This window comes from Sinocyclocheilus grahami, unplaced genomic scaffold (genome assembly GCF_001515645.1).
Source record: "Sinocyclocheilus grahami isolate Dianchi unplaced genomic scaffold, SAMN03320097.WGS_v1.1 scaffold66.1, whole genome shotgun sequence".
Taxonomy (NCBI): domain Eukaryota; kingdom Metazoa; phylum Chordata; class Actinopteri; order Cypriniformes; family Cyprinidae; genus Sinocyclocheilus; species Sinocyclocheilus grahami.
Window position 1 is genome coordinate 2,095,751 of NW_015505245.1, and position 13,635 is coordinate 2,109,385.

Genomic DNA, 13,635 nt, shown 5'->3' on the forward strand with positions numbered 1-13,635 from the left:
TAAAAATCTTACTGTTCAAAATCTTTTGACTGGTAGTGTATAGGCCTATCATATATTCATATATATATATATATATATATAAATGGTGGTGGGCCGCCTGGTCCAAAAAATGCCTGGGCCGATTTTTTGTTCCAGTCCAGCCCTGCCTCCACCTACCTGCACACTTCATTCAGTAACCCCACAAAAGTGAAAGTTAGACAGTATACACAGTAAATGAGTTACATTTGTCAGTTTGCGCAGGCATAAATAGAGGTGTTTTCTATTGCCCCAGCAGAATGTGCACCAAAAAATGCCTGGGCCGATTTTTTGTCCCAGTCCAGCCCTGCCTCCACCTACCTGCACACTTCATTCAGTAACCCCACAAAAGTGAAAGTTAGACAGTATACACAGTAAATGAGTTACATTTGTCAGTTTGCGCAGGCATAAATAGGGGTGTTTTCTATTGCCCCAGCAGAATGTGCATATGGGTGAAAGTCTGTGTGAATGCATGTGAATATGACCATTACTAACACGTAAGTGTTTTTAAACACAGGAAGCATGCTCACACAAATAAAAACACTGCTCAAGTATGCTTGGAAGAGAGGATGTTGCCATGGACTATATTCCACTGGGACATACAATGGGGTCCAAAGGACCACATTGAAAATCTGGGATTCAAAATCCAATTTAAACCCACAAATAAACGCAAGGTTTAAGGATTCTGAACTGTTTAAAGCAAAAAAAAGTTATGGTGTAAACTGAAGACTCAATAAAAAGAACTTCCTGTAAATTTTACTCCTATTTTGCTCTCATGATTTTGAAGGTCATCTGTGCTTTTGAACTTACTAGCATTTCTGAATTATAAACACTGGTCCATATTTGTAGAGTAAAGTACATTTGAAGTTGTGTCAGTCATGCATAGGGGATGGGGTGCACCGTCAGCATAAAAGCTATTTTAAAAGGCACTGTACAAACTACCTATATGAAAATGTGCTACTTTGCTCATTCAAAATGCACAGGCAATAGAGAAAGAAATACCCCATCTATTAGATGAACACAAAGACTGTTAGATACTCAGTACACTTAGTCATACTGTCACACATCTCAGGGACAAAGAATATATATCTTAATAATTATCTTCTTAATATCTGATCTTTATAGCTTTCTGCTGTAATGATTATTCACTAGTGTGATGAATTAATGCTTACTTTACTTTTAATTAAGGCTGTCAATTTAACACGTTAATTTAGAGCAGTTAATTCGAACAAATATAACATGCTAAAATTATATAATTAATCATTAGGTAAAAAAAAATAATATCCAGATTAACAAACAATCCAAATTCAAGGAACGAGATACTGGAAAAAAAAAGCATGACAGAGTAACAATATGTTTTATAATAATAATAATAATAATAATAATAATAACAATAATAAACTTTATTTATATTGCACCTTTTAATTAAGTTCAAAGTGCTTTACATAAAAGCATGAACATCAATACATCACACATAAAAGACAAATAAAAAAAAAGTAATAAATGAGAAACAATATATCAACAAAATACATACAGCAGAAATTTAACTAAACGCTAGAGGGTAAAAATATACGTTTTTAACTTTCTTTACTATTTAATTTTACTTGTATAATAATTTACTATAATTGGTAATAACTTTTAAAGCTGCTTTTTTTTTTGTAAGATCTATCCAGTGCCCATCACAATAATTTAATGCTTTTCTTATCAAATACTGATACATGCCATAAATAGGGATTCAGTTCATTAATAATTATTTCATTATTTGACAGAATTTTATAATTTATGTAATATTTAATTTGATAACTAATGAAAAACTAATATAATTAATATTAATAATTATTATTTAAAAATGATTGACAGCATGTCTGTTAATCATTCTCATTTTAGCATAATTTCTTTGTTGCCCGTAGCTAAACTGATGTGTGTTACGTGCCGTTAGCTTATATTCAGCCAATAAAACTGAAAACTGAATGAGAGGAAATAGATGCAGCGATAAACACAAGGAAAAGGGGAGAGAGATTTGATGAAAGGCTTTGCTAATATTGTACTTTTTCATGATGAAATCTTGGATTTGACACAGTTAAACAGATCATATTTATATCTCTTCAAACAGAAATTATATTCACAGAATAGAAAGAACAAAAGAATGCAAAAGCCAAATATGTTTTCAACAGAGATCTAATTTAGTCTTCTCAAAACAAACGGCTCTCGCTAATTTGCATGTCTAATCTGCTGTGAGAATACATTTCCCACCAAAAAAATAAAAAATAGAAGCAAACAAGAACATCAGTCCCTTTCCTAACGTGGCAGCATTGCGATGAACCAATATGAAGGAAGAAATGTCTTCTGGGAAGCCACTGCAAGCCCCTCTGATGTAAATGTGTTCCGTTTTAAGTGAGACACAAGTTGTAAAAAATGTCGGATGGAAAGGGATGAACGAGGTTTTGTCTTTTCTTATGCAACAGCTGCCAGGTACCAGCTGCTTGTAAAGATCCACTGACAGGCTAATTGAGTTAATTCACTCATTTCATTTAAAAAAGGACATCTGGGACAAAGTAGGCATATTGATCACTGACTCAGCGAACAGAATATCTTTCTTACTCATATAAAACCGTGGCAAGCTGCGAGAGAATCCCACCATTCTCTGTAGTACAAAACAACATGTGTTGCATGGGCACAGAACGTCATACCCATCTAAAATGAAGAGGCAAATGAGTGTGGCAGAAAACACCCATTCACATTTAAACATGCCAATGAAACTTGTAAGAGTGGGGGTTGCCAAGTCACAGTGAAAACACATGGCAGGATCAGATGCAATTTTGACTGTGATACAGAAAATAATCTGGATTAATATTACAAACAGTCAGTTTCCACTTCATACCAATGTGACATTTTTGGTTTTGTACTTAACGTATGAATGGCTAAAACTAATTCAATTAAGTGTTTCATAAATACTAATGGGAAATCAAGGACAGAACAATATGTTCAAATTATGAAATTCTCCAGATGTGGCAACAATACCTTGGACCTTATCGTATTTCTAAACAATCATCTTCATGCATCGGCTAATATTTAATTTTAAAATGCCCAACGATTCTCCAAAACGTTTCTGCATTCCAGACTATGTCACTCAAAAAGGTTTGGACTTTTTAAAGATCCAAAGGACTTTTCAAACTTATGCAACATGTTTAATTATCCAGATTTTGGAATTGTTCACATGTTATAATAGACCTTTTTCAGAGATTGTGTTGACACATTTCCACAGATATTACATTGTAAATCTAGCAAAGTTATATACAGTGCCTTGCGAAAGTATTCACTTGCCGCCTTTTTCACATCAATCTACACTCCATCACCATAATGACAAAGAAAATAACAGGTTTTTTAACATCTTTGCAAATGTATTAAACATAAATATTTAAATGATTCAATTGCATAAGTATTCATACCCGACAGTTGAAATTTAGGTCAGGAGCATTCATTTTGCTTGTAAATGTTACCACACTTTGAGTGAAGTTAACTTGTGACAAATTCAATTGAATGTGTATGATTTGTCTAACAGCTAAAAATGCATATTAGAGCAAAGTCCAAGCACTGAGGTCAAAAAATGCCTGTAGAGCTCAGAGACAGGATTGCATTAAACCACACATCTGGGGAAGAGTTCAGAAAAAAATTCTGCTGCATTTAAGGTTCACAGAAGCATGTATCCATAATGGAAGATGTTTGGAACAATCTCACGCTGTGATCAGCAGCAGCTGGATGCAATAATCGCATGCCAATGTGCATTGGCTCGTTTAGTTTACACTCGAAGTAGATTGGTCCCTCTAGGCGAGATCCCAATTTCGTGGGTCCTCCGACGTGACGTCGAGAGTGACCGACTGAAAGGGAACTGATGGTCACTCTAGTTGAGCTCCATGATCATATAGCAGATGGGAGAAACCTAGAGAAGGACAAACATCACTGCAACACTCCACCAAATTGGGCTTTATGGCAGTGTGGCCAAATTCAATCCTCTCCTCAGTGAAGACGCATGAAAACACACTTGGAATTTGCAAAAAAGCACCTAAAGGACCCTCAGACTGTGTGAAACAAGTGTCTCTGGTCTGATGAAGCTCAATTCCAAGCATCATGTTTAAAGGAAACCAGGCACTGCTCATCACCTGAAGAGTACCACCCCAAAAGTAAAGTGTGCTGGTAGCAGCCTCTTGCTGTGGGGCTGTTTTTCAGCGGCAGGGACTGAGGGACTCATCAGAGTAGAAGAAAAGCTCAGTGCACCAAAGTATAGAGATAGCCTAAATGAAAACCCAGTCCAGAGCATTCAGAACCTTAGACTGGGCAGAAGGTTCACCTTCCAGCAGGACAATGATCCTAACTACACAGCAAGAAAGATGTTTAGAGCGTAAATATAACTTGCAATTACAATAAACAAAAGCAAAAGTAATTGACATCTTTCATCCAAAATGAATTGTTTAACATAATTATTTATACCAATACCAATATGTATATGTGAATTAATTTGAGATAATAATGCAAGTAAAGTTCAATCAAACCCTTGGTTCACTCACTTTCAAGCATTTGTAGGTTCTTGGCTCATTGCAAACTCCATTCAAACCAAGGAAAAAAATAAATAAAATACAAACACTCACAGATTCAGTCCATTTAATGAATGAATTTGTGAACCAGTTCAATCAGTTTGTTAACAAGATTTGACTCAAAAGAATAACTTATGAATACTGTATATACTAGATATCAGTATGCGTTACACTTTTCAGGACAATGATCCTAACTACACAGCAAGAAAGATGTCTTTGAGTGGCCCAGCCACAGCCTGGGCTTGAACCCAATCAAATATTTCTGGAGAAACCTGAAAATGTGTGTCTGCCCCCATCCAACCTGACAGAGTTTGAGAGGTGAAGAGGTGTGCAGAAGAATGGCAGATAATTGCCCAATGCTGTTGTGCAAAGCTTGTCACATCATACCCAAAAATACTTGAGGCTGTAAAGGTGCTGAGTTTGAATACTTATGCAATGTACTTATTTCAATTATATATACTGTATATACAAAGCTGTGACAGATCTGCTTTTGATTTTCTATTATGGTGTATGGTGTGTAAATTGATGTGGGGGGGAAATTAATTTAAAGCAATTTAACATAAGGCTGCAGCATAACAAAATGTGAAAAAAAATTAAGGGGTTTGAATACTTTCGCAAGGCATTGTATAATGATGACTTCTGCTTCTGAGAACCCCGGAAATCTGAAAAGGGTCCATTGTGATTTTGTCACTTTGCACAGTATTTGACTTTACAAGTAAGGACATGGTTAGGAAAGCATGCTATATTTAGGGTCCTTGAGATCTGATTTATTTCCGTAGGTTTCCGGTCCATTGTTTTTAAGGACTAGGTTGCCAGCTCTACCTCAGGTTCATCTATACTCCTCATTTGCTTTAAACACAGGCATTTTAAATGACTCATGCAAAATCTATACCGCAACCTCAGCTCTTACAAAGTACTTGCCATTCAGCCTTTAACAAAAGTGCACTTCCTGTTCCCTCATCAAAAACCCATCTCTGAAATCATGCACCGACCCCTTCATCAGAGTATGTTCACTATCATGTAATACAGCTTTTGCGCAAGCCTTGGCACTTTTTACACACACTTTCATTCTTACTTTTTCCATTGCCAGCTATCTCCACTTCAGGCAGACCGGCTGTGCTCCATGCCTAGACTAATTAAGTGAGTTTAAAGAACAAATGCATTTTGTGCGAGCCGTCCAGCTTTTAAAATGTCCAAAAGCTTCCAACGATTCCCTAAATACCTTATTAGGTAAAGCACAATTTTAATTTAAGTGATTTATGATAACCCTCAATATGCTTTTAAAATTTACTGCGACAGTCTGGGGGTGATAAAACCAAGTCTTTAAGTGAGGTTGATATGCCAGCGCTCAATGTTAAATCTGTTATGTCTTTCTTGGTGAAAGAAGCTACTATGAAGTAATTATTTTCCTAATGTTAAATTATTTAAACCAGTATTTCCCAACCTGATGGAAAATCTGACTCCTTTCCATTAACCAGTTCATTTGAACAATTTGTTCAGCTAATTTTTTGTGCAATTTCATGTGTCCCACTTTAGTTTACTGCAGTCATGATTCAGCTTCTACAAAACATAAAAACTTTTAGAACGTAAATATAACTTGCAATTACAATAAACAAAAGCAAAAGTAATTGACATCTTTCATCCAAAATGAATTGTTTAACATAATTATTTATACCAATACCAATATGTATATGTGAATTAATTTGAGATAATAATGCAAGTAAAGTTCAATCAAACCCTTGGTTCACTCACTTTCAAGCATTTGTAGGTTCTTGGCTCATTGCAAACTCCATTCAAACCAAGGAAAAAATTATAATAAAATACAAACACTCACAGATTCAGTCCATTTAATGAATGAATTTGTGAACCAGTTCAATCAGTTTGTTAACAAGATTTGACTCAAAAGAATAACTTATGAATACTGTATATACTAGATATCAGTATGCGTTACACTTTTTATCACATACATTTGTGTGTGTGTGTGTGTGTGTGTGTCTATAATTTGTGAGATACTTTGTGCTTTCTTTCCTTAAAAAGGAACAGAAAATATAAGATTCAATATAAGAGTGATCTTCATTTAACCCATTATTATTAGTAGTAGTAGTAGCATTTACTAAATTCTGCATATATTCTGCATAGTAGTATTTCTGTTTTATCAATTTAAAAGAAGCAGAACAAAAATGTTTCCAAGTACCCTCTGGAACCCCCTGGGACTTGGTTAGGAATTATTGATTTAAACTGTGGCCTGTTCTGGCAATGAGAAAATGACAAGATACCATTAATGCAGTTCGCAATGATGAAAGCTATGTGAACAATTACTTCTAATCTCTGTTTTCATAACATTCATTTCATACTTTCCCCAAATATCTCCCACGACACCCAGAGCGGAGAACCAAGAAATATTTAAACAACCAATTCAAGACCAATATGATCTGAAGCTATTCAATTCTGAGTGACAGAGGAGCGTAAGGTCGCATATAAAAACCATCCCTAAATGGCAACGAGCTGGAAAACTCGAGATCCTGCAATTCTCGGCAGCAAGCTCGTTTTCAGAGTTTGAGAACTGCAGAGGGGATTTGAAAGGATACATTCAGAAAAGGAACTCCCAAATGACTTAACGTCATTATTATGAGCTGCATTTCCAGGAGATGCGGCAGAGGAGCAATCACTGAAAGACCTCCTAAAAGAGACACAGCGCTGACACAAAATACCTAGCAGGGCTTTAGCACTAAATAAGCCACCATTTACATTGCAGTATATATAAAAAACAATAATCGTCTTGACTGGTTATGAGAACGCGAGCCTGTCGTCAAAAAAGAACAATGTGGCCCAACGCAAAGTCCAATTCCAAGTACTTAAGAGGTTGTTCACTGCTCTGGGAATCCTCATCTGTGTTTATACTCAGTACATGTTCGATTAGTCATGCAAAGACACTGCGGTACATGAACCATGCTAAATCATAGACACGATATTGACCTCTGGGATATTAAAACTACAAAAATAATGAGCTGTACCTGCCGTTGCTAAGACACAGTGAGTGCTGAATGCATTTGGATGAGTCTGAAACCCCTAAACCTCAACAGTACCCTCAAAAAGGTTGTTCCAGCTCTACAGACTCAACTTTTCCCAAAAGACTGCAAGCATTCTTCTTCGAAACAGAACATAATGAGACATGTACACCATTCAATATGTACACTATTGTGTGAAAGAATCCAAATAGCCACAACCGCTACAATGAATCAAGGCAGCAAATTTATAAGCAAACCAGACTGCGACAAATAGCACAAAATAGACTGTGGCTCTTCTGACATTTAAATTGTGACATCTTGAGGAGAAACTGATAAGCCCACCGCATGCATCTAAAATGTTGCTTGTCTGTATCTAAAAGCTTCAGCTCGAAGCTGTTGGGTCTGTGGAGAGCGAGAAGCCTTTCCGCTCCTTACATCTCTGTGATGAGTTAATTAGACCTGTGTGCTTATTGAACTGCACTGGCTCGACTGTAATTTGACAAAGGCTTCCGCTGCTTAACCAGGCCGAAGGAGTCATGTGTACAGGTGAAATTATTCTTCCTGTGGGGTGCTATGAACACACAAACAAACACATGTCCTGTGGGGTGAATGACCTCAAAACTCTCATTTCCTGCAGGACGGGTTGTAAAGGATGCCTTCCGAGCTCCCGTCAGGTGTGCCAAGGTGAAAATGAAGGGCAAACAATTGACTTGTAAACAACCGACGGCATCATGACGGAAATATGCTATCAAAAGGGCTAGAGGGAGGAGAACAAAATGATAACGATGTCATTCACGGCTAAAGAGAGCAAGATTACACATTCATAAGCCTTTCTTCTTCACAGATGGCTCGGTTTTCTTCTGGTCTCAATTTTAGCGCAATCATCAGCACAACCAGTCAATCATCTCAGATCTGACCTTTTGACCTCTGTGGCTGCTGGAAAAAGGTTAGTGAGCCTTCAAATGCCAGGAATGAAATGTGGGTACCGCATTTTTTGGAATATAAAATTTCCTCTGAGATCACAGCAACCACGCTGATGTGCTGAGGCAACGAAAAGGAGTAAAATATAAGTCGATTAGCAGTTGTATGGAATCCTAATTGCTTCTTTGCACCCCTGCCAGCCACATGGGACATTTCATAACACTGGCAAAAGCTGCAAAGCCAAAATCACAGGACCGTGTCTTCACTCGCTAAGTATTTCAAAACTCATATACGATCAATCATCACTCAAATAATTTTCCTGGGAAAAATACTATCCGCAGCGCTGAAAGTGATAAAACACATATTAATGGTAGCTGAAAGCTTGTATGTTTTGACTGTCAGAGTTTCAGCACATTACTTCGTAATGGTGCCAAACTGGGCCACGGTCCAGAGCGGAGACTAATAAACTTGCTGCATCCTTTATAAGGCTAAAAATAAAGGCTCTTTTCTTCTTTACCTTTCAGTGATGTCGCTTTATATTATTTAGAATCTATGATATGTTTGTGATGCATTGCCAAGTTTCTATTATAAGCTAGAATTGACATTCTTTTAAAATGTCTTGCGGCTCAGCTGAGGACTGGCAGGAGATTGCGTCCTGTCCCTGCTTGTATTTACTGTCTACAGAATTCAATAGCACACCCACACACTGCTGACTCACATTGGCAATGATCTCCCCCGTCGAAGGATAGTCATTAATTACCTCCACTGTTTCCCTTAAAATCTCAGTGTCAAATGATAGTTTAATGACAAGTGTTATTCTACTATATTTAAACAAGACAAAAAAAAAGAACAAAAGTTAGGACAAGAAAAGCCTTTTTAAATCCAACATCAATTTAAGACTTTTAAATCCAACATCAATAATAATAATGATAATAAACGCAACTAGTTTGGAAAAATTTGAATGGCAAAAATGTGCACTGTAAAAAAATACTTAAATGTTAAACGTTGTTAAAAGGCATATTTTTTATGACCGTGTATGTAAATTACACTGTAAAAATACCAATCTACTTGAGTCGTTAAAATCTATTTGATACTGTACTGCACTCACACCAAACACTAGTGATACAATGGAAAGCCACACGATGTACTTGCATAAAAATAAGCCTCTATAGTTTCTGTCACTAGTACCAACAGACTGACAACAGCACAATGTTACCCACACAAACATAATACCATTAGGTTAATACACACAATCATAAAATAATGCTTCAAATATGACTAAAGCAACATAAAATGCAACATAAAATACTCTAATGCACATAACACTGAACACAAATAAGGAGAATCGTTTCAAATGCCATCTTAACAACTGTGATTGTGTGGGTTTGTGGGATTGTGGGGGTTCTGGAAAAGCCTCTTCTCAGAGGGGGAACAAATATGATTTAAACAACAATTTGCCATATACGAATGTGTATTGCATTTTTATAAGGTAATTTATATGTTGTAGTTTAAACAGTGTTACAGCAAAATTGCACGTGTTGTCTTCTACAATTTTACACCGTATATGAAGGGAATTTACAGTTAACCAATTAAAAGGTTTGCATTGCATTGCAGCATGTTTACATTCGCTTCACTGTTAAAATCACTAACCAGTTTTAAGCTACTGTGCGCTTTCATGGCGTGATAGTCGTACCTGTGGATAGGGGATGCGACTCATTGCTCCAGTGTTATTCTGCAGAAACCTTCAAACAGCACAGCGCTCCTTTGCTCCAGATGCAGCTGTCCGGATGGTCCGCTCCGGGGTGACAGATATGCACCCAAAGGATGGTCAGGGCAGCGCTTACAACTGGAAATAAACGGGTGAATTCTGCGCGCGTTTGAACCGCTGTCTCATTTTCACCCAGTTCCAGATGAGTTATTATTAATACAGGCGGATATATCCTTATAATTTAGTGATTCAAACGGACGCTTAATCCTCGGTAAATAATCTTCTGTCAGGTTTGAGTTCTTAAGGTCCTCGGAGGCAGGTGTTTATTTAGACGCGATCCCAGTCACGCGCAACACTCAGTCAGTGTTCCCCGTTAGATATGATAAGCGTTTCGACCTGCTCCTCTGCGGCTGGAACTCAACTTTTCTGAGAGTACTGTCACTATTTGATCTGTTTCTTCTTCAAAACGATTCGTTTCTTTTAAACACGGCGGATCCTCTTCACGTTGCCTCCTCACACCGAGAGTGACCCTCTGTTTGTGTCCCATCGGTCAACAGTAATGCGTTCACATGAAGCCCCTACATGACAGCGAGGAGGCGTTACTGCGCGCAGATCGACGTTCGGATTTTGCTCGCGTACGGCTAAATGTTGCCCTGCGAGCGGAATGTGACGACAATTGTAAGAAGTCTTGCTGACGCGCGAGCGGAGTTCGCCGGTGCAAACTAACCCGTACCGTTCCCACGCGGGCTGCGCGTCTTCATCATATCCAACCGGTTCACTCTCTCGCGTGCGCACAGCAGCAGGCTCAACGCCGAACAGCTTTCATAATGAGACAATTCCATTCCAAAGTGAGCATCACTATACCCCGCTCACTCCGAAGGGGGATAGCACTTGAAGTGTGTTCTCTGGAGGGAACAGGGCGCATTACCATACACGAATATCTACCGACTTCACTACTTTATTTTCCATCAGAAAGTTGTGCTTAATGGATATATAACGTTCTGAACAACATCGCGTTACCGTCGTCGTTTGAGTCAAATGCAGACCAAATTGTGTAGGCTAATGTCGTGTGGCGCTTAAATAACTTAAAAACAAAGAACCATAAAAATATGTAAGCAATATGATGGATATTTTCCCGCGTAACCCCTAGCCCACATTCAATTTGAAATCATTTAGTTCATGTCTTGGATGGATCACGTGAAAGGGCAAAATGACATTAGAGCGCAAAAACATTTGTTTAAAATGCATTTTATGACTTCATCCAATCTAATTGTGCTGATCCAGCAAAATAACAATTTGGGTTGCGTGAGACGCAGATTATAAGACCTGAAAAACAACCTAAAAAAATAAAATTCCTTCATACCACCCCGAAAATGAATTGAATTCGCACACTGATTAAAATCAAAGCATCACAGAGGCGCTGCTTTGGGGTTACATAATGCCTCATTCTCTGCGCTTTGATCGAGTGGGGTGTTTTTGTCATGCAAAAATTAAAATTAATGGCAAATCTTTGATATGCTGTTTCATATGCTCTTTTTTTAGTACTTTGGAATGAAGGCTGACAATGGATATGATAATTTGTCTCTCATTCATATTAGGTAGGTATATTGAAAACTGTAGAGAGGAGAGTTACTGGATGCATATTTTGTCTCACAGTTATGCGTGCGTCCTTCTAAACGGACGCGATGGTGTTGCGTGGCTTCAGTGGATGCTGCTGCCCGCTCTCCTCTTTGCACAGAGTCTGTCAGATCTTAGTTCCAAAGCATACTGTCATCTCATCTTTCCAAAGAACTGAAAGTGCTTTAATACCTTTTTCTTAAGTTAAACAACACGCATGGTACTGTTCGTTTTAATTTCCGACTTCAGCTTCATTCATTCATTCATTCATTCATTGAGTGTGCATAGCCAAGACCAAATTCTTGTCAAAGCATTTGTTTTTTGTAGGATTTGTTCTTATTTTTTGAAAAAGAAAAACTATAAATCAATGAATAAATCCATTTATAGCCTATTCTATCCATTATGATATTTACAAATGAATCCATTCATTAAAACATTTACCAAATAAATGTATTTTATAACCATTTGCACTTCTTTCAAAGCTAAATCTATTTTTTTTTTTACATTTCCAAAACTCCTAATAGTTCGGTTATCAAAGATCTCTCACAATAACATCTACAACTTGCAATTTAAGGTATAGACAAAATCAGCAAATTAATTTGTTCATTTGTTGAATGTTTCGAAATGCATGAAGCTGATCTGAGAACAGTGATATGCCTGATGATTCAACTTGTTTCGCATTATTAAAATTGTTATGAGAGCGTTGACAGAAACGTCTACTTTTAATATAAAAAGCTGTATTACTAGATCTCTTATTTTTACTTAAAATTGATAGTTCACCCAAAAAATTAAAATTCTGTCATCATTTACTCACCCTTCATTGTGCCAATGCCTTTCTTTTGTTTTGTGGAACACACTGTTTTTGTCCATACAATGAAAAAAACTCATTTTTTTCATTTTTATTGTGGCAAAAACACACACACACACACACATATATATCCCTCTATGGAACGGAGTTGACATATGGCAACAATACATTTCTACGTATTTCCTTGTTATTTTGGGAAACAATTTTTTTTTTTTTAAAAGGTAATTAAAAGGGCCGACCTTAAGGTAGTCAATGATGTGATGTTTATAAGTCAAATGGCATTTGAATGTTCCTTCAAAACACTTTTTCTCACTGTCACCCTCACATGGAGGATACCTGTTGAAGTGCTCCAGAAATTGCTCTGTTAACCTCGTTTCTGAACATCTCTTCTTAAGGGGGATTTTTTTTGTATCATCTTTGTTAAGTCAATTACATATTTTTATTCAAAAATCAACATTGCCCATTTTACTGTAAATTTAAAAAAATGTCAATGTTGCTATATGGCAACTCTGTACCACAGTGGAATTGAAGTAATGTATTTCCCCATTGCGATTTTTTTTATAGATAGTAACTTCAATAATATGATTGCAGTTATTTATTTATTTGAAGTGTTCACTGTAGTATAGTTGTATTGATGTATGAATAAGAAAATTAATTATTCTTTTTAGAAAATGAATACAGCAATATTTCACGGAAAGGGCAATATGAAGAGTGCAGAGTTGGCTCTTCCACGTGATGACAACGAGGATGAGTTGGCCTTCAGTGACTGTAATGATGAGTGTGTGTGTGTGTGTGTGTGTGTGTGCATGTGTATATGTGTCTGTATATGTGTGGCAGATTTTTGTGGAAATTAAGATTGGATGCATCAATAAAAGAAATATGCATTTCAATTGAAAAGAAAATCAAAATGTAATATAATTTTTTTTTCCCATTGTGGTACACTGTTGTGGCAACGTTTTCCTATAT

The 13,635-nt window shown here is 36.9% G+C and overlaps 1 protein-coding gene across 1 annotated transcript in view; it reads right to left on the bottom strand.

Moving 5' to 3' along the window:
* The window catches only part of LOC107585084 (corticotropin-releasing factor receptor 1-like), a 150,401-nt gene extending 139,421 nt beyond the window's left edge, over positions 1 to 10,980 (bottom strand). The window contains exon 1 of the mRNA XM_016271941.1: positions 10,230 to 10,980. Coding sequence (XP_016127427.1) covers positions 10,230 to 10,253 — 24 coding nt within the window. The 5' untranslated portion in view covers positions 10,254 to 10,980. The remainder of the gene's footprint in view (positions 1 to 10,229) is intronic.
* Positions 10,981 to 13,635: the final 2,655 nt, after the last annotated feature.